Source organism: Balaenoptera borealis (assembly GCF_965194805.1).
Source record: "Balaenoptera borealis genome assembly, chromosome: 11".
In the NCBI taxonomy this organism is placed as follows: domain Eukaryota; kingdom Metazoa; phylum Chordata; class Mammalia; order Artiodactyla; family Balaenopteridae; genus Balaenoptera; species Balaenoptera borealis.
In genome coordinates, this window is record NC_138868.1 from 46,598,057 (window position 1) to 46,622,517 (window position 24,461).

The following is a 24,461-nucleotide window of genomic DNA, read 5'->3' on the forward strand; positions in this document are numbered from 1 at the left end:
AAGTAAAGGGAAGTAAGTGGGAAGTATGATTTTCCAGGGGAAAGTTGAGGGAAGATGCATTTTAAAGGAAATACAGTTAAGAAAGATTTGGGGTCAGTATCCTGGTATTGTATAACTTCATTATTTGAATAGGTGGACCTTTTTGGATGTTGGATCATTTAGTCAGTGCTTTGTCACATCCATTCGAAATCTGAGAACCAATTGGATAAAAACATGAATGCTAAACTGTGTTTCTTTGTTTCATATTATTCAGTTATTTATGAATTTTATTCCTGAAGTTATTTTAAAATATATCCCTTGGACTGATATCCTAAATTCCACATTTATAACTGTGTCCAATATAATAAATCTGTTTCTTGATTAGTATGCTGAAACTTAAAAAGAATTCTGTCAGAAGGAAAACTTGTGTTCTGTGCTGGTCTTTGCCATTTATTGTCAATATGATGGCTGTATAGAACTAATGTGTAGCGTGATCACATGAGAAAATTCTGTTGACGTATTGTAATAATAATAAATATTGAGTGTTTAGCACAACGTGCCAGGCATGGAATTAAGCACTTTACATACATCGTCTCTAATCCTTATAACGATGTAAAATAGGTGTCATTATCCCCATTTTACTGGGAATAATTGGCTCACGATCATATGGTTATTAAGTGATTGAATCCAGATTTTAAATTCAGGAATTTTCCTCTATCCAGTTCCTAAGACTATCTTCTTTCACTCCATTAGGCTGGCTCATCTCCAATTGGAAAAAATAGTGGTACTTCCAAAGGCTGACTTTATACTTTTTTCTTTATAAAGCTCTTTAATGTATTTTCTCATTTGACTTGAAAATGGCCCTGTGAGGTAGATAGGGCAGGTGTTGATATGTGAGGAAATTGAAGATTAGAAAGGTTTTTTCCTTGCCTACTAGGAGTGATTTATTTATGGATTTCAAAGAATAGCAAAACATCAAATGGGAATCAGTGTTTGAGACTCTGGGACTGATCCCTTTAATAACTGAATGTCTATTTCTTGCGTTTTTACAAGACTATTCCAGAACTGCAAAATTTTATAGCCAGTAAGTGACCAGAGCTGGGGTTGTGACCCAGGTTTGTTTCTGTCACAGGACAGAATATGCAGTGTATGTAAGGGAGTGTGCCAAGCCATTTTGATGCAAAAACAAAGTAACTGAAATATAATGATAGCTTAAATTTAATCTGTAACTTAAATTTAACGATACGTAGCTTACACTAAGCCAAAACAAAACTGAAAACTGAAATAAAATAAATATCTAGTAATTATACATTCTTAAGGGTGATTGTAAAACACTAACAGCCCCCATCCTATAGAATAGCACTTTTAAAGTGATCATCGTGAGGGATGTATTACTAGGTAAGATGGAAATTGCCCTTCAAATGTACTCTGCATTTCTTGAGCCCTTGCTGGGCTTTTTCCCCTCCACAGTCTAATTCTGTTCCATTTAATTTAATCAAATCTGTTCATTCAGTATGTATATTAGGTACCTACTAGTTCCAGGCATTTTCTAGGTACATGATTCCACTAATATCCTTGAGAAGGGGATACACATACATGATGAATGAGTATTTGGGAATATTCCAATGGATTATCATCAGACTTTATGAGATTCCTTCCAGTTCTGTGATTCTAAATCCATGATGGTCCTAAAGTAAATACAAAGTTTTTTCTGAAGTAAATACAAAGTTAAAAACAGACATGATGGTAAAGTTACTTTCTTGGGTTGTGCAGGAAGTTGAGCAGAGGGAGGAAGGATGGTCTCAATGCAAGGAAAATAATCCAGATGGTTTTATTTTTAACTAGTCGTTTTTTTTTTTTTGGTTTTTTTTTTTTTTAATCACATTTCTAAAATTCCCTTTTGGTAAGCAAAAACCAACCATATAATTTGACTGTTTCCTTATTATTGGGTTAAAATTGAAACCTGGTGATTCCATTCAGATGTTTGTAAATACTTTATTGCACTGAAGTCTGGTATGTGTATCTAGCCTCTCTCTTTCACTTCCCTTTGAAGTACCTCAAAAACAAACGTTAACTGTCCAGTTTCTTATCATCATTCCCTTATAGTGCTTTTCAGTGAGTAGGGATGAATTGTAGGAATGTGAGTAGATGTGAGTAGGATGAATTGCAACTGGGCTTAGCTGCTCTTTTAACTTTCTAAAGCTTCCTAAATAATTAAGAAAAGTGTTTGGTGAGTTTGGTGGAGAAGGGAAAGGGAAGGTGGAATGAAGACGAAGGAGAGGAATAAATCCATTAGAGACAAATGTGTAAGTGTTGGCAAAGTTATACCATGAAGATTTTTATTGGCCATACATTGGTACAGCTTTTCTTTCCATGCCGGGTTGATAATACTGTGTCTGCCTACTTTGCCTATCAGAATTCTTGATGTCTGCATGACAGCACATTTAGCTACTCACCTGCTCTTTCTCTACGATTCTTGGTATACACTTATAAAAGACAACTATCTGAATGCAAAATGAGAATATTAAGATAGGTCAGATCAAGAGCTTTATAAACATCTGTTCCAAGGCAGCAAGAAATCAATTGGACATGTGTTTTACTGTTTTACATAGTGCAGTTCTTCTAATTTGTTTTTCATCTGCGGTAGTACATAAACATTTGCTAGACTGTGTAATTTGTTTTCTTAAAAATTAAAGGAAAAATGAGAGGACTTGGACTTTCTTATAAAATAATATGCGATTTCTATTTGTGCCTAATAAGTATTTCATTGCCCAGTGTTGAAACAAATAAGTCTGAAAACTAATGAGAGAACAAAGCCCAAATGCAGGAGTAGCCGTTCTAAATCACATAAGATCTGTTCCCTTTACATTTCTGCAGAAAGTTAATTTCACTCCCAGGCACATTCAGTCTACACTGATGATATTTGTACTCTTTGCCAACTGTGAATAAAGGGGTTTGTTGCTGTTGTTATAGGAAGGAAGTAAAATATTGCAGTCATCTTTCATCTTAAAAAGTCAAAACATAAACAACTTACTTAGATTGTTAGGATGAAATGAGGCCCCCACCCCAAAGCGTAAAAATCAGATTCCTTCCTCCACCCTGTCTGGTTTGCTTGTCCATTTTCAGTCGGGTTTACCGTGGTGTAATCTACAGGTAGTAAGATTTACCCTTCTTAACGTGCGGTTTGATGGGTTTTGGCAAATGAATGAGTTTTGCAGCCACCGCCACCACACTAAGGGCGTAGAGCATTTCTGTCGCCCCAAGTTTCTTCTTAATGCTCCCTTAGAGTCACATCGCACTGCCACTTCAGACTCTTGGCAACTGATCTGTTTTCTGTCTCTGTAGTTTTTGCTTTTTCCATAATGTCCTGAAATAGTTTTTCGAGTCTGGGTTCTTTCTCTTAGCATAATGCATTTCAGACTCACCCATGCCACTGCATGTATGTCATTCCTGTTTATTGTTGAGCAGTACTCCATTGTATGGTTATACCAGAGTTTTATTTATCTGTTGAGCAAATGAAGGACAGTATTGGCAATTATGAGTAAAACCACCCTAAACATTTGCACAGGTTTTTGTGTGAACATGAATATTTATTTCTCCTGAGTTAATATTTAGGAGTAGGATACTGGAAAAATGGTAACAAAATGTTAACTCTGTAAGAAACTGCCAGACTGTTTTCTTAAGTCTATACCATTTTTACATTCCCGCCAGCAATATATGAGTGTTCTGTTTGCTTTGTGTCTTCACCAACACTTGGTATCCTCAGTTGTTTTTTTGTTTTGCTTTGTTTTTAGCCATTTTAATAGGTGTGTGGTTTTATCCTTTTATGGCTTTAATTTGCATGCCAGCGGGTGAGTGAGAGTATTAGTTCTCCTAGCTAGTCACTTTGTGCTTTCTTGGTACTTGTAAAAAGAAGACTTGTCTTAGACCATGAAGCCTCCATCTGGAGTCATGAATTAGAGCAGTTGTTCTAACAGGGGCAAACTCTGTCCCCCTAGAAATTTGTCAGCATCTGGAGACATTTTTTGGCTGTCTCAACTAGAAAGGGTATACTAGTAGCATCTAGTAAGTAGAGGCCAGGGATGCTTCTAAACATCTTACAGTATACAAGACACCCACTTTTCCCTGCCCCCCACCACCAAACAAAGAATTATCTAGCCCAAAATGTCAATAGTGTCAAGGTTAAGAAACCCTGAATTAGGGCAACCAGCACATTACATATTGAAGTCATACACCAAATTTCTTTGTATTAAGGATGAGACATTAATTCTATTAGGTGATCATTGAAAGGCCTGTGAGGATGGAAAATTGAGAGTGTTTCATTCCATCATATGTTGTGTTCACAGCCAGGCAACTCTAAAAAGTCCAGTTACATTTTTTCAGTGTTTAACGATTTAGTCCAATTGATAGTATTGGTTTTGGCTGTATTTAAAAGGATTTTTAAGAATTTGTGTAACACAGGTCTAGGTATGATTGGTGCACATTAAATAATTATTAAATACCTAAATTAATATGGGAAACTTGGTAAACCCTTGACAAGGTCACATTGATTTTGTCATTCATTGCTGAGACCAATGTGTTGGAAGAAATTTTTTTTCCCAGTGTGCCTACTTTAAATTTCCAGTAGGGTTTGGGGCTTTTTGTTTTGTTTTGTCTTGCTTTGCTTTGCTTTTATTTGAAGTGCTTTCTCAGCCTTGTTTTTTGTAAGCCCTAGGCATATTCTCATTTAGCTTGCCAAAAAAAAGAGAGAGAGAGAGAGAGAGAAAAGAAAAATCCATGTTTCCAGACCAGATGGTGTGTGTGTCATTTTTTCAAGTCTGAGAAAATCATTATACCTCCCATTGCTATAGTATACTCTAAAAGCAGGATTACAGAGCCCACTTCTTGAAAATCATTATCCAACTTTAAAATCCCCTCTAAATGATAGTACATTTTGCCAGCTTTCTTGTTGCTTTGGACAGAATTATGTTCACCATAAGTATGTAGTTGTCTAAATCCTTGGTTATTACTTTATATTTGCACTTCTCTAAAATCAAAGATGAATATTTGGCTGCTTTTTTGTTCTGTTGGAAAATAATGCATTTCCTTATTTCAACACGGAGATTCAACAATGAAATTGGGCTGCGGTTTTTAGTGAGCTCAGTAATCTTCAAGGGACTGATCTAAACGCATTTGGAGTTACAAATAATAGCATGTTTCCAAGAACATGCAGAGTTCAACGAGCCTTAAAATGTCTCTCATTTCTGCTATCTTCTCAAAAGTCATTATGTGACTAAGGTGGGTGTGAGGTGGTGAATGTGGTCCTTTATATTTACCATACTGCCCGCTAGAGGGCAGCAGCGTACAGATACGGCCGCCAGAAAACCAAATAGTACGGAGATCTTGGACCATGAGTCTTTTTTGAATTTTCTAAACACAGTTGAATATATTATCATTTAGTAACTTTAACCCATAATCTGAATTTTTATGAAGACTATCTGTACAGCTAAAGGATAGCCTCAGCTTTGAACTCTGTTTTAAAATCATTTTTTAGAATGCTTATTATTCTGAATTGTGTACGGATTTGGTTTACAATATTTCAAATTGCTTATGAGAAAAAAAATACTATTAGTGACAGATAGCTATATCTTTTCTTTAATAAGTGATTTTTATTTAAACCCTCATTGAGTACTATTATTGTTGTCATTGTTGTTAAAATATAAGTAGCTGGTGATATGATGGGAACCCTGGGAGAAAGAGGTGGTTTTAGTTTCAGAGGCATGGTGTCATGCCATAGAATATGCAGTGACTAAACATTTTTCAAATGAATATAGACTTTTGGAAAAGAGTTTTCAGATTTATTCTGGGGAAGTGTGTGTGTGTGTGTGTGTGCGCGCGCACGCACGTGTGTGTGTGTGTGTGTGTGTGTTGTAAAGCTTTCCTATAACAACTTGTTCCACCGTCACAAGAACCTTGTGAAGTAGATACTATATTATTATCTTCCTTACAGATGAGGAAACTAAAACCCAAGTGGTAAGAGAATTGATACTGTACCGGGTCACGCTATTAGTGAGTGGCTAAGCTAGGATTTGACCCAGGCAGTCTGATATCAGAGACCATGAGCTAAAAATACTTTGTTGTATTACCTTCTCTCATTGAATTGTCTAACTTTTCCTTCTGAATTATAGTGCTTCCTGTCTCTGTCACATTTTCACATATAGTCCTGCTTCTGGGCTTCTCTATTCCATTAGTCCTTTAACCCTTCAGTGACACCAATTACCATACTGTATTAATTATTAAAGGTTTGCATAAATTTTGATATCTGGAAAGTCTGACTTCTCTATTTACTCTTCTTCAGAATTGCCTTGACTATTTTTGGATCTTTCATCTTCCCTATAAAGTTTAGGATGAACCCGTAACATTACAGAATTTTGATTAGAAGCAATCAATATGTGTATCTTTATTTTTCTAAACCACCTTAAGTCATTTTTGGAGCAAGAGAGAAGAATATATAGTAAGAGAGAGGGAGAGAAAATATACTAGAAAAGATACTGGCATCACTAAGAAGATTTCTACTTTTATTTTTCCACTTTTTAAAATTTGTTTTAATGAATATTATTTACATAATAGGAAGTATATTTAAAGTTTTTATTTTATTATAAAGAAAATAAGTATAGATAGAAATGGAAGTAGTGAAGAATATACTTTAAATAATTCAGAACTCAAAATCCACATGAATTACCTCCCCCTCCTGAAAGAAATATCTGCCCAATGGGTTTTAGAAAGTTGATATTTATAACTTTTGAGAAGACGAGGTATCTTAGATATTGTGCCTAAAGAACAGAGAAAAAACATACTGCTTTTGGAAAAGGGCAGTTTCAGAAACTCTGGACCAGTGATATTGGTGTTAATCCAGGTGTAATTTTAGAACAGTTTTTTCAACATATAGTTTTAGAAAGTGGTGATTGTGAAGACTTGGCATAGGAATTTACTTATTTTTTCCTGTGTTTGCTAACGATATAAGGGGAAAATACAAAGTGTGTATGAGGGCCACTTTGGCAAGAACAAGTTTTCAATCTGGTTTCACCTTCTCAGGAACCTTTTAAGAAAAGCATAAGTATGGTCATACCTCAGAGATATTGTGGGTTCAGTTCCAGACCACTGCAATAAAGCAAATATCACAATAAAGTGAGTCACACGAATTTTTTGGTTTCCCAGTGCATATAAAAGTTGTGTTTACACTGTACTGTAGTCTTTTAAGTGTGCAATAGTATTTGTGTCTAAAAAAACAATGTACATGCCTTAATTTAAAAATACTTTTTTGCTAAAAAATGCTAACCATCATCTGAGCCTTCAGCAAGTCATAATCTTTTTGTAATAATAACATCAAAGATCCCTGACCACAGATCACCATAACAAATATAATAATGATGAAAAGTTTGAAATATTGTGAGAATTACCAAAACATGACATAGAGACACAAAGTGAGCAAATACTGTTGGAAAAAATGGTGCCAGTAGACTTGTTCGACACAGGGTTGCCACAGACCTTCAATTTGTAAAAAACCTAGTATCTACGAAGCACAATAAAGTGAAGTGCAATAAAACAAGGTATGCCTGTATATACTTAGGCCACGTTATTTATCCAGCATCACATAATGATCAGAGCAAAAACTAGAACCCAGGCTTTTGATACTTAAAGGAGTATTATTTCCATTGTATTGCTGAGATATGCTTCCTATATCATCTGCTGTGGTCCAACCTTTCCTTTTCTGGGTCTGGGTCAATATAATAACCAAAAAGAATTGTGGGGAGCAGCTCTGGCAGATGATAAGAGTTGGCCATTTTAACTGTCCAGAGAATGTATAGGGCAGTATTGAGCCTAATGTACAACGTGAATAACACAGGTTCAGGAGGAAAAAGAAATTTTCTGGTTGCAAAGAAGAATAAATGCAAGAATTGGTCTAAGAATGATTGTATAGCAGCCTTCTTTAGAGAACTTTGTAAAAAGGATGGATTCCACTCTGCCCGTAGTATTTGAAATATAATTCTACTTAAGTCGTAGCTGGATAAAAGTCCATGCCAGCCCTAAGGGTCTATGAAAATATTAGCTGACACAATTAATTTAATTACTGCAATGCTAATATGTGTTCAACATTGTGTCCCACTCATTAGGATACAGTAGGAAGTAGTTTAGGGTGCCTGCTATGTGCCAGGCAGTTTCTAGATGCAATATGTATACAGCAGAGGATTAAAAAATAGTTTTTAATTGATCAAAATGTCTGTCCTCTTGAGTTTCATTTTAATGAGAAAAGGATAGACAATAAACAAGTTAAATAGAATTTATAGTATGTGAGAAGGTGACAAGGAAAATATAGTAAGGGGGATAGGGACTGTGTTGGGGGGTATCATTTTAGATAGGGTGGCCACGAAAGGTGGCATTTGAGCAAAGACATGGCAGGAAAAGAGAGGGTGCTGTACAGATTGGTGGGAGACAGGCATTCCAGGCAGAGGGAACAGTTAAGTGTAAAGACTTTGAGGCAGGAATTAGAAGGCCTGTGTAGCAGGAGCAGAATGAATGAAGGAAACAGTAGTAGGGCACAGTCATATAGAGAAGCCAGATCTTGTAAATTATTGTAAGGACTTTTGGTTTTACTCTGAATGAGATGAAGAGCTATTTGAATGAACAGAGTAGTTAGGTGATGATTTGACATACTTTAACTAGATCACTCTGTCTGCAGTGTTAAAAATAGAGTGAGGGTAGGAGCAAAGGGTGGAGCAGGGAGACTGGTTAAGAGACTGTTCTGTAGCAACATGAGAGATATTGGCTTGAACCAAGATGTATTGAAAAGTGGTCAAGTTATAAACATATTTTAAAGGCAAAGTGTAAAAGGTTTGCAGAGGAATGGATAATTTGGTATTAGAGAAAGTCATTAATGATTAAGCTGTTCACCGGAGTGACTGGAAAAAATAAATATGCCATTTACTGAAGTGGGGAAGACTGTAGAAAGCAGATTTGGAGGAGGTGAATATTAAGTGCTCCATTTTGGACATATATTTACAATGTTATTTTAAATCCAAATGGAAACACTATGTGCAGGTGGTTGAATATACAGGTATGGAGTTCAGGAGGAAGCTCATTTGGAGATAAAAATTTGTGAATCATTGGTGTTTTATGGTTTAAAAATAAGAGACTGGAAGTTATCACCAAGAAAGTAAGTGTAAATAGAAAAGTGGCCCATGGTCTGAGCCCTGGGGTATTCACATAGTTAAGAGATTAGGGAGATGAAAAATAAACAAAGATGTAACAAGAAGACCTAGAAACCAAGTGAAGAAAGTGTTCCTTGAAGAGGAAAAACAGTGATCAGCTGTATCAGATGCTGCTGGTAAATCATGTAAGAAGTAAGATTCCAATACTCTATATATTTTATGACATATATTTGAATGTATGTACAATGTCTCATCTCTCTGATTTCAGTTTCTGTCTTTCTGGCTGACAATCTGCCATTGTTCTTTTAACTTTGGAATCATTTTACGTATGTTTGATATCGCAGGAAAATCCAAACCCTCATATGGCGTTTCAGAAAGTTCCACGTCCAACAGAAGGATCCCACTTGCGAGTTCATATTCTTCCTTTCCCAAAGATTAATGAAACTCGGGTACAGGAATTAATACAGGAAAATCTTGCCAAGAACCAGAATGCACCTCCTGCTTCAAGAGTGGAAAAGAAATGTGTTGTGCCCGCAGGTCCACCTGTTGGTATGTATTTGTCCATTTGTTTGTTTTAAAACTAAACCTTTTGAGGACTTCCCTGGTGGTCCAGTGGTAGAGAATCCACCTTCCAATGCAGAGGACATGGGTTCGATCCCTGGTCGCAGAACTGGGATCCCACATGTCACAGGGCAGCTAAGCCCGTGCGCCACAACTACTGAGCTCACGCGCCACAACTACTGAGCTCGCGTGCCTCGATGAGAGAGCCCAAGTGCCGCAAACTACAGAGCCCATGTGCTCTGGAACCCCTGCGCCACAACTACAGAGCCCACGCACCCTGGAGCCTGTGTGCCACAACTAGAGAGAGAAAACCTGAATGCCACAAGTAGAGAGAAGCCCGTGCACTGCAACGAAGAGCCTGCACGCCGCATTGAAAGATCCCGCATGCCGCAACAAAGATCCCATGTGCTGCCACTAAGACCCAATGCAACCAAAAATAAATAAAAATAAATAATAAATAAATCTTAAAAGGAAAAAAGTAAACCTTTTATCGGGATATAAGACACAAAAACAGAAGTGCACGGCTTGATGAGTTTTCACAAAGTGAACAAATTCATGTAACCAGAATCAGCACTATCAATACTTAGAAACACTTTTCCATTCAGTACCCCTCACAGGGCAACCATTAGCCGAACTGCTCCTACTGTGGAATCTTCTCTTTTTTAAAAACAGCTATATTGAGATGTAATTCACATACCATAAAATTCACCCATTTAAAGTGTGCAATTCAGGGCTTCCCTGGTGGTGCAGTGGTTGAGAATCTGCCTGCCAATGCAGGGGACACGGGTTCGAGCCCTGGTCTGGGAAGATCCCACATGCCGCGGAGCGACTAGGCCCGTGAGCCACAATTGCTGAGCCTGCGCATCTGGAGCCTGTGCTCCACAACAAGAGAGGCCGCGATAGTGAGAGGTCCGCGCACCGCGATGAAGAGTGGCCCCCACTTGCCACAACTAGAGAAAGCCCTCGCACAGAAATGAAGACCCAACACAGCCATAAATAAATAAATAAATAAAATTAAAGTGTGCAATTCAGGATTTCCCTGGTGGCACAGTGTTTAAGAATCCGCCTGCCAATGCAGGGGACACGGGTTCGAGCCCTGGTCCGGGAAGATCCCACATGCCACGGAGCAGCTAAGCCCATGCGCCACAACTACTGAGCCTGCGCTCTAGAGCCCGAAAGCCACAACTACTGAGCCCATGTGCCACACCTAATGAAGCCCGTGCGCCTAGAGCCCATGCTCTGCAACAAGAGAAGCCTCCGCAATGAGAAGCCCGCGCACCGCAACGAGGAGTAGCCCCTGCTCACCACAACTAGAGAAAGCCCGCGCGCAGCAGCGAAGACCCAACCCAGCCAAGGAAAAAAAAAAAGTGTGCAATTCAGTGGTTTTTAGTATCTTCACAGAGTGCGTTTTCACTGTCTAATTTCAAACATTTTCATTCCTCCAAATAGAAACACCGATAGCCATTAGCAGTTACTCCCCACCCCCAGCTTTAGGCGGTAATCTACTTCCTGTCTTTATAGATTTGCCTATTCTGGATATTTTATATAAATGGAATTGTACAATATGTGATCTTTTGTGATTGGCTTCTTTCATGGAGCATAATATTTTCAAGGTTCATCCATGTAGCATATATAGTACTTCATTGCTTTTTGTGGCTGAATAATATTCCATTGTATGGGTATGTATCACATCTTGTTATCCATATATCAGTTGATGGACATTTAGGTTGTTTCTACTTTTTGGCTACTAATAATAGTGCTGCTGCGAGCATTCATGTGTAAGTTTTTGTGTGGACATATGTTTTCAGTTCTCTCAAGTATATACCTAGGAGTGGAACTGTCGGGTTATATGATAAGCCTGTGTTTAATGTTTTGAGGAACTGCCAGGCTATTTCCGAAACAACCACACTATTTTACATTCCTACCAGCAATGTATGGGCGTTCTGGTTTCTCCACATCTACTAATGTAGAGTATCTTCTCATGTGCTTATTGGCCATCTTTATATCTTCTCTGGAAAAAAATGTGTCCTCTGTTCAGATCCTTTGCCCATTTTTAAATTGAGCTATTTGTCTTTTTGTTTAAGAAGTCTCTGTATGTTCTGTATACAAGTCCCTTATGAAACATGTTAATTTGCAAATACTTTTTCCCATTATCTGCATTGTCTTTTTTTTTTTCTTTACTGATTTTTATCTCTTCTTTTTCTTCAGCTATTGCGGGAGATGTGTTAAAGTCTCCCATGATAAGTAATAGAATTGCCTAGTTCTCATTTTAGTGCTGTCCATTTTTTCTTTATGTATTTTGAAATTGATTTATTGTATGCAAATATATTTACAAATATTATAGCATCCTGGTGATTGATCCCTTTATCATTATGGAATGTCCTTCTTTGTCCCTAGTAACGCTTCTTGGCATAAAGCGTACTTTGAGTTTTATATAGCTAGACCAGCCTTCCTTTGGTTAGTGTTCGTATGGTTTATCTTTTTTTTTTATTTTCAAACTCTGGGTCCTTATAATTAAGGTATGCCTCTTGTAAGCAGCATGTGGGGGTTTTTTTTAGCCAGTTTGACTATTGTAGTATATTACTTGTATTTAGCTCATTTATATAAGTATAATTACTCGTACAGTAATGGCTTTAATATAATTTACTGGGTTGTTTTTTCTATTTGATCCTCGTGTTTTACATTTTCCCCTGCTTTCTTTCATTCTTTTGGATTAATAAACTATTTTTTATTCCATAATTTATATCTGTTAACTTGTTATTTATATACTTTTACTGTTCTTTTAGAGGTTTACCTCAGGACTATAGCATACATCCACTTTTGTCTGTTCAGCTCTCACCAGAAACTTTGCTGGTCAACCTGGCCATCTGCCGGAATCAAGCCCAGATTCTCAGCTTCCTATCTGTACTCAATATTGGCAAATCTCTTAGGGAAAAAGTGGATGTGCTTGTTAACTTACCTCTTTGGTCTTTTCCTTTCTCTGGAATTTTAGGTCCTCTAATCCTTGTGCTTCTGTAGCACTCTGATATATTTAAATAGATGGCTTTTGCATTTTATCTTACTTTTATAATTGTTCCTGGTGGGAGTTCTGGTTTGTTACAAACTGTTCCATCATACTTGGAAGTGTGTAATTTTATTATTAAAATTCCAGGATAATATATTAATTATTTATGTTTAATTATTTATTAATTATTTATATTGTTTATGTTGTAATATTAATAATTTATGTATCTTAACATTTATGTTATATAGTAATGTTAATATTACTTATTATTTATTATTTACTTAATAATGTTAATTTGCTATTATTTCCCTAAGTATTAACAGCTTTTACTTAAGTGTTGATTGTACTTTCACACAGAGAAGAGATGGAGGAGAAGTAGACATGTTAGGGTAGTTATTTTTTGAAGGGTTTGGTCATTTAACTTTAATATCCATGAGCTAGTTGAATGCTTTCTTTAAATACCCACATGAACAGATTAGAAGTTGGTTTAAATTTTAATTTGCTTGAATTGTAGCCTTGTCTCAATATTGTTTTTGTATAATCTCTTTACTTTCTTCATTTTCAATCATCAAATTCTTTTTTTAGATGCCTATGGAATGTCTCATTGTAGTCAGTCAGAGAGGTACACATGACTCAGTATTTGTCCCTGCATGCACTTCCTGTAAAACCAGAATGAATGAATGAATGAACAAATGAACAAATGAACGATGAATGAATGAGTGAAAGACGAATACAGGGACCTCTGTCCAACTTTCTGGTTCATTTGAGTTGATCAGAATTAGGATTTCCCTTGTATTAAAATTAAAAGGTCTGAATGTTTCATTTTACATGATACCCATTTAATATGAATGTAGAATTGCTCTGTCACTTTAAGAGCCATTCACATTTTGAGAGGTTAATTAGTTTCCAGCTATTCCTCAGAGGGGCCAGAGTGATGATGAACACTATTCAAATGCTATTTCAAATGCTAGAAATAACATTTGAAAGCCAAAGCCTTGGGAAGGAAGCCCTGGGAGGTCAAATACCCATAAACCAGAGTTGTTATCAAATGTTAGAAAGCTAGTATTAGAATGCCACAACTGGGGATTTGGCCAATGCCTGATACATCAGTAACTCTAAGTGAAGAACTTTCTTCTGGGAATGAACTAAGTCATAGTCTCCAAAGGAAAATAATAATTCCCAGATGGTAAACAGATTCATTATAAGAAAATGTGGCGTTTTTAATGGTTCATCCTAAAGAAAATTTAAAATGCTGCTAAAAAGATTTTAGAATTAAAATTTTATAAACATAGGTTAAAGATGTTACTCTCTCAATAAAGCATGTGGTCTTATTTGGAGACTAAGAAGTTTTCTACTCTAAATATAGATCAATTTCAATTTCAGTCTATGCCACTGACCTACACATGTGGGAAGCACCAGAGTGCAAAATTAAGAATGCACATTTCAGACAGAAAAGTCATATGAAATAATCTGTTTTACAGTCATGGTCATTAATGTTAATCTTACATGATTTTAAGTGATTTCAAGAAAACTATAGTAAAAACCAAGTAAGACTGATTTCCTGATTCTGATAAAGCACTGTAGTTATGTAAGATATCACCATGGGGGAAGGTGATAAGTGCATGGATCTTCTCTGTACTAATTTGCAACTTTTTGTAAGCTTATAATTATTTCAAGATTTTTAAAAGTTTAAAAAATTATTTGAAGGATATAAAGTTTCATATTGATGAAATGAAAGGAATGCTAAGAGTAAGACATGGTGGTCTTTCTTGTTAGGTAAGAGCAGCCATAAAATATAAGGCTTAAGAATTATTGATACTACCTCATTTGTACAAATTATATAGTGTAGTTCTTTGTGAAATTATACTTTTTATTTGACAAATACTGCTTTAATTTATATCTTTCTAATATTCTTTTAATAAGTTAAATTTATTTTAAGTAATTTAAGCCTATGTAGTACACTAGAATTATCCAACCTTGTAAAGTTGACAGGTACTAAGTTCACAGAACTGAGAAGTGACTCTCCCAAATTTGTATAGCAATTCTTTGGCCATGATCATTTCTCTTTGTGTGCAGTGCTTCTTCAGGTCACCTGTACTCAGATTTGCAGAACCTAATTTTTTGTGGTATGTGGTTTTTCTTTGGTAATATGTTAGAAATATCAACTTCTTTTTCTGTTAGTAGTCAGTCCTCTTACATATGAGTGTTAGCTATTTTTGTCATGATCTTGTATGCAAAACATTTTTTTATCTGTTTGTTTACAATTAAAGGAAAAATTATTACCTTTGCTTAATAAAATTTTACTGAGCAATGTAAATGTGAATTAATTTGCATAAGAGTTAAGTACAGTGTTAGAATCTATCCTGTGAAATTATCCTAAATAACCCATTGACTAGCCTGCCACTTCACAACCTAAAAATGTAATCAAAGTGAGGAAATGAAATACTTTCAGTGTCATGTAACAAGGGAAAAAAAACGCTTAAGTGTTGGTCATGTAAACAGAGTCATAAACTGTGAACAGTAATATTCCCCTTTTGTAATTGCTGAAGGAGTTTAATTTGTGTTTTCCTTATACTCCTTTACTAGTTTCAATAATGGATAAGGTGACAACAGTTTTCAACAGTGCACAGAGATTGGAAGTTGTTAGAAACTGCATCTCATTCATATTTGAAAATAAAACATTGGAGACTGAAAAGGTAATAAAATGCCATCTTTCCCAAGTAAGCATTCATCACATCCCTTTCAGATTTCTATGTTTAGCTTGCCTACTGACCGCTCCTCTGATTCAATCCCTTTTCCTTATAAAGTATCCTTTCATTGTTTTGATCATTTTAAATGAACAGTGTCTAAGATTTAAAATCTTAGCCAAGCCTAATTATATGGCAACCAGAGAAGTATTGATAGTCATTTTCCCCCCCCTGGAACTTTTAAACATTGTTCATTAATTCTATTTTGGCATATTACTTAGAAACTTAACATTTAAAATATAATTTTATTTATTACAAAGAATCTAGTTACAACAAGTAATGAATTATAAAAATTGTGGTATTCATTTAAATGTGCCTTGTTAAAGCACATTTTCTTGCCTTCTTTAATAAAACATACTAAACATATGTAACCTTTCCTTAGTGACTCGTCATAATTCTGAACATTTATTACAAGGGGCTAGTAAAACATGTAAAATAAAGTTTTTACCCTTGCACTAAATGACCTCAAGCCTCTTTATATTTTCAGTGTTTTTGGTATCCATTTTTTTCTTATGGTTGAAGTGTTACAGACTTTCTTTTGCTTCTCTTGCTTTCAGCTTTCACAGCCTATTTCCTGTACCCGTTGTAACAATATTAGGTCCCTCTACTCTCAGTCTTCTTCTCTTCCTTCTTATTTACCCCTTTGTTCTCATTTTAGGTTTTCAAAGTTAAATTATTACTTTATGTAAAGTAAATTAATTCAGCCCTAAAGGTGAAATGGAAGACGTGTTCTTGTGGGTGATGAAGTGAAAGAGTTTTAGTACATACACCTAGAGATATCTGTTTGTTGCTCTGAGTTTTTTTCCTTCTTAATTATGCTTTTGAAATAAGAAGAGATTGTAGAATTTTCCAGTCATAAATTAAAACTGAGTAGTGATTAAGTTGCTAATCACTTTAAAAGTATAAAATCACCAATGATTCTTGTCATTTTAATTTTTCCTTCTATTCTTGCCATGGAGATGTGACCAGTTTTTGAAAGAATGTGTCTAAGTGTCTGTGGTTTTGACTCATAATCTGAAGCAACAGTTAATTTGGTGACCACAATTTTGATGAGTTTTTTTTTAATGAAGTTTAATGTTTTTAAATGTATCACAGAAACTAGTCCTACTTATTTTCATGCTGCCTTACAAATAAAAAAATCACTATAAATCCATCTGTTTACAGCTGTCCTTAACTGTACATCAACTCTTTTCTAGCAGTTTAATTCTACTAATAACTCTGTTAAATGGTTTATAGGATACACGTGAGTTTTCAGCGTGATTGAAAGTTACGTTTTTTCCAGTGGTACCTTTTGTTCATGTCTTCCTCTCTTGTCCTCAGACTCTTCCTGCTGCACTGAGAGCCCTTAAAGGAAAGGCAGCAAGACAGTGTCTCACTGATGAGCTGGGTTTACATGTTCAGCAAAACCGGGCAATATTAGACCATCAACAGTTCGACTACATAATAAGGATGATGAACTGTACTCTACAGGTAACTTTTAGTTCTTTCAGATTATCCTTCTTATTTGAGAATACTTTTTATTTTTCCAGGCGATTCAGTAATTACCAATATATCAGGTTCTTGAGCCTTCTGCACCTAATAGGATGAAAAGCCAATATCCATACCATTTCTGTCAGAAACACTTATGTATTACTTGGCATAGCTATTAAGAGTTTTTTATTCTGTCTTTGTTTTTTCTTGAAAAATATTAGGTTATTTTACTAGTTCTATAAGCAAGCTTTCTGAAAATGAAAAGTCATCTTTAAAACATTCAGTTGTATATTACTTAATGTCTGTATTCATGTCAGCCCTTTTCAGTCAGTTTTCAATTGTACTATTAAAGCAGAGGGCAATGAATGGTGGGTAATCCAAATGATAAATGAATTACTCAGTTAAGTGTTTACTAAGTACTTTGTGTAGGTAAAGCACAAAAAAACTATTTCCAGGCAGCTTCAACATACGTGTATTATCTTACAGAGATAAATTTCCCACACAATAATGAGGACACAGTTTAGGAGAAAAAAATAATCTGATTTCCCTATCCTGTCCCTGTGACATTGGCATCGTATTCTTTGTAGGTGATGCAAAAATTCTTTCTTAAACTTTTTGCACAAAGAGAAAAATGTGATTAAATATTAAGATTTCAAAGACTATCTGTCGGACTCCAGAGAAATTGAGTAAAATGCATGTTAAATTCTGGTAGATTGGAAAGTGAGAATTACAGGGTATAATTAATAATAACATTTGTGGATAAAAGAAGGCCTAAAGAAATGGAAAGATATACCATGTTCATGGATTGGAAGACTCAGTATTATAAAGATATCAGTTCTCCCGAAAATAATCTATAGAGTTACTGCAATTCCCATCAGAATCCCAACAGAAAGAGCAAAAGTCTGAGAATTACCAACATACTCCTAAAACAAATGGCAAAGCCTGGGAATTGGCCTTGTCACATATCAAAAATTAGTTTAAAAGAAGACACACAAATGGCCAAAAGGTAAGTGAAAATGTGCTCCATGTCACTAATCATCGGGAAAATGCAAATCAAAATCACAAGTTACCACCTCACATCTGTTAGAAAGGCTGTTATCAAAGACACAAGGGATAATAAGTATTGGCAAGGATATGGAGAAAAAGGAACCCTTGTGCACTGTCGGTAGGAATGTAAATCGGTGTAGCCACTATAAAAAATAGTACGGAGATTCCTCAAAAAATTAAAAATAGAACCATACCATATGATCCAGCAGTTCCACTCTGGGTATATCCAAAGGAAATGAAAACAGGCTATTGAAGAAGTATCTGCACTCCCATGTTCACTGCAGCATTAGTCACAATAGCCAAGATGTGGAAATAACCTAAATGTCCATCAGTGGATACATGGATAAAGAAGATGTGGTATATATACACAGTACAGTGCAATATTATTCAGCCATGAGAAAGAAGGAAATTCTACCACTTGCAATAACGTGGATGAACCTTGAAGGCATTCTGCCAAGTGAAATAAGCCAGACAGAGAAAGACAAATACTGCATGGTATTATATGTGGAACCTTAAAAAAAAAAAAAGGTCAGACTCTTAGAAACAGAGTAGAAAATGGTTGCCAGGGGCTGAGAGGTAGAAGAAATAGGGAGAGGTCGATAAGTGATACAAACTTTTAGCTATAAGGTGAATAAGGCCTGAGGATCTGATGTACAACATGGGGACTACAATTGGTAACACTTTATTATATAACTGAAATTGCTAAAAGAATTGAACTTAAATGTTTTCACCAAAAAAAAAAAAAAACAGATAAATATGTAAGGAGAGGTGTCATTTAACTGAGTTGTGGGAATCCTTTCACGATGTATACAAAAATCAAATCACCTCAGTGCACACTTTAAATATCTTACCATTTTACTTGTCAGTTATACCTCAACAACACTTAAGAAATTTTTTAATTAGTTTAAGATTGTAGTCATTAAGACAGTGTGTGGCACAATCATAAACAAATTGGCCAGTAGAGCAGAATTTAGAGTTTATAAACAGATGTACACATGTTTGGAAATGTGATTTATGACAGAGTTGGTGTTTCAGATTAGTGACAAAGAGGTAAAAAATTCAATAACTAGTACTGGGACAGTTGGGTGACCATGTACACATAATGAACCATGTACAGGAAAAATGTACCGATACCTCACACTATACACTAAAATCAGTTTTATGTGGATTAAATATTAATACTTAAATATGAAAAGCCAACCTATATAGTCTTTCAAAGAGAAAAAATGACATAGCCTTATGACTTTGGGGGAGGGAAAGATTTGTTAAACAAGGTAAAAATAGTGCCACTCTTAAAAGAAAATATTGTTATATACCACTTTTACCTCAGTTAGAAAGAAAGATTGGTAAATTTGACTACATTAAAATTAGAACTTCTTTTCATCAAAAATACCATAAAGAGAATGAAAATGTAAACTTCAGAGTGAGAGATGTTTGCAGAGCATATGACTACCAACTGATTAGTACTCAGATTATAAAAGCTCCTACAAATCAATAAGAAAAAGACAACCCAAATTTTAAATGGGCAAGAGACTTAAAGTATCCCGGAGAAAAGGAAATCCACTTGGATAATTAGTGTATAAATAAAATGACATTTTTTAAAAAGATGATCTATGTCAATAACTGGAGAAATGTAAATTAAAACCACAATGAGATAGCATTTTACATTCACTGTTTTGTAATAATTGTATAATTGGATAATATTAAGTATTGGTGAAGTTATCGAACAAATGGAGCATGTAAACTCTGCTTGTTAGAGTGTAAAATGGTACAAAGATTTTCTTGTAAAGCTGAATATGAACATATTCTATGACCCAGTGATTCCACTCTTAGAGGAGATCTTACCCACATACACCAAGAGATACGCACAAAAATGTTCATAGGAACATTGTTTGAAATAGCAGGAAACTGGAAACAACTCATGCCAACCAGCAGTAGAATGTATACATAAATTGTGCTATTTTCTTATGTTAGAATATTATTTAGCAGAGATAATGAATGAATTGCAGCTATAAGGAACAATGTGGATGAATCTTAAAGAAGATAATTTTGTGCAAAAATAAAAAGGCAATTCAATTACAATATGCTTTCATTCATATAAAATTCAAAGCATGTAATATATTATTTAGAGTTATTTAAGTTAGGGATAGAATATATGTGTTAAAACTAAAAAGAAAAGCAATGTGTACATATATTAAATCATCACATTGTATACTATAATTTTATCTGTCAAATGCACCTCAATAAATCTGGGAAAAAAGAAAATCAAGGGATAATAAGCAAAATATTGAAGAAAATTACCTCTGGGAGACAGAGGGGAAGGACATGAACATAGAGATCTTCAAAGGTAATGGTAATACTCTATTTCTCAAACTATGTATATGGGTGTTAATTGTATCGTTATTATTTATAATCTTATAACTTATACACATTAATGTCTTAGGGTACTACTGTTACATTTTTTTTGCAGGGCATATTTATCTTTTAAAACCCATTTCAAGTGATACCTTTTTCAGAAATTCTAACTTAAAATCTAGCATCAAAAATGTAATCTTGTTTAAGCAAATTGGCAAGATAGGAGATGATTCACCTTTACTGGAAATACATTCTTACTTTAGAGCATAAGAGACTAGCTGTAATAGTTTATAATAGCAAAAATTGAAATCATCCTAAATGTTTACCATTTGGATTTTGATTAATCTAATTATGGTAGAACTCTTCTTTGGAATACTGTTCAGTTACTAAATAGAAAGAGGTAGCTCTATAATATGTAGAGCTATAATATGTAGCTCTATAATATGTACCCATATGAAAAAACTTCTGTTATGTATTGCCAGGTGGGCAAAAGGAAGTTACATAAAGTAGATATAATTCTGTTTTTGACCTAAAATTACATATATGTATGTATGTATATCATGGTAAAAATCTGGAAGGATAGTTATACTACATCCTTAATAATGGTTATCTCTGGCATAGATAGAAGAGTTTTGACTTCTATTTAAACTTTTCTCTGCTTGAAACACACACATACACACAAGCATAATTAACTTATATAAAACATATAGCAAGCATATTTTATAACTTAAAAAATGATTCTCATTTTTGTAGGAAGGAAATTATCAGACCTTTATGAGAAGAATAAGACATAATAAATTTACCCTAAAAAAACTCACGTCTTTTACTACTTTTGTTACTTTCTTACAGTTACTTTGGTACTGTCATTATATAGAACAAAGGAATTTGATTAATAGATCAAGGTCACCAGAAGCCATAAAGTTAGGTAATTTCCTGATTCCCTATAACTGGTGATAAAACTACAAAAACTGTTTTAGGGAGCTTTTTTCCATTTGTACTTTATGTGCTGTAATTAACTGAAGAACTAAGTTATAAGGCTTTCTCTAAACTTAATTTTAGCATATACTAATTAGTAATTACTTATAGAATAGCCAGGTACCCTTGGGTTACAAAAATATTCCTTTTCATTTGAATAATCATATTCTGGGGGTAAAAAAGCTTGCTTTTTTTTGTTGGTGTTGTTTCCAGATACACCTGTACTGATGAACACTTAATATTTTAGAATTCACTATTTCATAAATAAATAAAAATATATCCTGTCTTCCTTCCAGCATATGCTGTTGTTTAACATTATAGAGAGGCTCTTTTCAGTTATAAATGGGTTCACATGTGATACTCTTATTTTAATGGGTTATTTATTACCAACTTGGGATTTATTAATATTTATATTCTTGTTGCAACAATGTTACTTGTGGGGATTTAACATGACATTCTGAACATTTTTTACAAAAGCATAGAATTTCAAGGCAGAGAGGCCAAACATCTGTGTTGGTGTTTTAAGATAGAAACATTAAATGAACCAATTTTTAGGTAGTGATTCAGAAACTTTAGTAAATTTTGCTTTTCGTGATCTTGAAGTTATTCTGTCTTTCCTGTCCTCAAGGGAAAATTAAATGGAACATGAGTACTGCCAAGGGGTTATTTTGTTTATCAGGTTCTTTCACTGCCAAGATAATTTTTTAAAGGACTGGTTTATAGAGATTATAGATTATTCCTATGTATCTTCTCATCTCAAATAACTGATCGTATTTTAGGTTTTTTTGTAACTGAGATTACTATAAATCTCTTCAAAAATATCATGGGGCTTCCCTGGTGGCGCAGTGGTTGAGAATCTGCCTGCCAATGCAGGGGACACGGGTTCGAGCCCTGGTCTGGGAAGATCCCACATGCCATGGAGCAACTAGGCCTGTGAGCCACAACTACTGAGCCTGCGCGTCTGGAGCCTGTGCTCCGCAATAAGAGAGGCTGCGATAGTGAGAGGCCTGTGCACCGCGATGAAGAGTGGCCCCCGCTTGCCACAACTAGAGAAAGCCCTCACACAGAAACGAAGACCCAACACAGCCAAAAATAAATAAACAAATAAATATTTAAAAAATAGTGTGGGGGAAGAAAAAAGAAAAAAAACTTTCCTTTAAAAAAAAAAAATCATGGCCTTAACTCTTTTCATTTTAGCAGATATATGATTTTTGTGTCAAGATCTTAGCTAAGACCTTTTCACAGTAAATTATAATTTAAAAACCCAGTAAAGTCCTCCATTTCCAGCATTATAATAAACTGCATGTTATGAGGTACTCTCTCACTAACATAGAAATAGATCTTAGAAAATTGAAACAACAACAAGAAAACCCCATGATTTTGATATGTAGTTTTTCCCAAGAAGAAAAGGAAATCTATAATAGGCCCCTCCTCTACTCTCAAGAAAAGGACAAATAGGAAAAACCAAATTCTGAGCTATTAGCAGGTAGGGAAACCAGATTTGTGAGCACAATTAAGCCTTGACTTCTGTAAAGAGAGCTGGTTGAACCTGAGAGTTTTATTTACATCAGGGTAGGACACTGGAAGAGGAATAAAATAATCCCTCTTCAGCGGCATGCCCCTCACTCACCCTTGCTTCCAGAATAAGCAATTGTAAATCCTTTCTAGAATAACGCAGCCACAATTTAGGCAGTCAGGATTCCCACAGATAAAATTCAGTAAGATATAAACTCACAATTTTAAAATGACCAAATACCAAAGAAATGAGCCAATATGAAATAGTGTCAACAGAAACAACCAACAGCAGATTGAGACCCCCAAAGTCTTTATATATTGGAATTATTCAATATGAACATATAATAATTAAAATAAATAAATAAAGGATTGAATACAAAATAAACACATAACAAGAAACTAACAAAAATGGCCAGGTAAGTTTAGATTATATAATCAGTAAAGTAAAAACTCAAAGGCTAGGGAAAACCTAATATCGTTAAGATGTCAGTTCTCCACAAATCAATCTGTAGCCTGAATGAAATCCCAATAAAAATTGCAGTGGAATTTTTTCTAGAAATTGACAGGATGATTCTAAAATTTATGTGGAAATGCAGAGGACTTAGAATGGCGAAAGCAATCTCGAAAAAGAACAAATTTGGAGGACTTAACGCTACCTGATTTCAAGACTTACTGTTAACCCACAGTAATCAAGACAGTGTTGAACTGACATATCAAATAGATCAGTGGAAAAGAGCACTCAGAGACCTGCATTTATGGCATTTTTGACAAAGGCACCAAAGCAATCCAATAGGGAGAAGAAAGTTTTTTCCACAAATAGTGCTGAAATAACTGAATATATCCATATGGAAAAAAAGTGAACCTCTACCTCTACCTCCCATCAAACACAAGGATTAACTTGAGGTAGAGCACAGACATAAACATACAATATAAAACAATAAAGCTTTTAGGGGAAAGCATGGAATAGAATCATGACTTGGGAATGAGCAACAGTTTCTCTTTTTTTTAATAATTAATTGAATCTTTATTGCCACTTATAACCTTTATAACTGGCAACAGTTTCTCAGGTCACAAAAAGTGATAACCAAAAAAGAAAAAAAAGGTCACTGTACTTCATCAAAATTAAAACTTACGCTTTTCAGAAGACAGCATTAAGAAAATGAATAGTTAAGACTAGGAAAAAATATTCCCAAATTGTAAACGTGACAAAGAACTGATGTCATGTTTATATAAAGAACTCCTACAACTTAATAAGGAGAAGCCAAACCAGCCTTTGAAAATGGACAGTTTGAACAGACACTTCACAAAATAAGATATGTGAATGGTCAATAAAAACATGAAGAACTGCTCAGTATCCGTCATCCGGGAAATGCAAATTAAAACCATTATGAGATAGTACTATATAACCACCAGTATGGCTAAAATTAGAAAGACTGACAATACCAAATGTTGACAGGGTTGTAAAGTACTTGGAATTCTCAGGTTTTATTGTTGAGAATGTAAACTGGTGCAATCACTTCAGAAAAAAGACTGGGAGATTCTTATAAAACTAAGCATATACCTAAACTATGATCCAATAATTTCACTCCTGGGTCTTACCTTAAAAAAATTAAAACATAT

At 34.9% G+C, this 24,461-nt stretch overlaps 1 protein-coding gene across 16 annotated transcripts in view; it reads left to right on the forward strand.

The window, feature by feature from the left end:
* SBF2 (SET binding factor 2) overlaps nucleotides 1-24,461 on the forward strand; it is a 468,341-nt gene that overhangs the window by 272,126 nt on the left and 171,754 nt on the right. For all 16 annotated transcript variants that reach the window (XM_082341354.1, XM_082341355.1, XM_082341356.1 and 13 more), the window contains 3 exons: nucleotides 9,512-9,716; nucleotides 15,319-15,428; nucleotides 16,800-16,949. In XM_082341354.1, coding sequence (XP_082197480.1) covers nucleotides 9,512-9,716; nucleotides 15,319-15,428; nucleotides 16,800-16,949 — 465 coding nt within the window. The remainder of the gene's footprint in view (nucleotides 1-9,511; nucleotides 9,717-15,318; nucleotides 15,429-16,799; nucleotides 16,950-24,461) is intronic.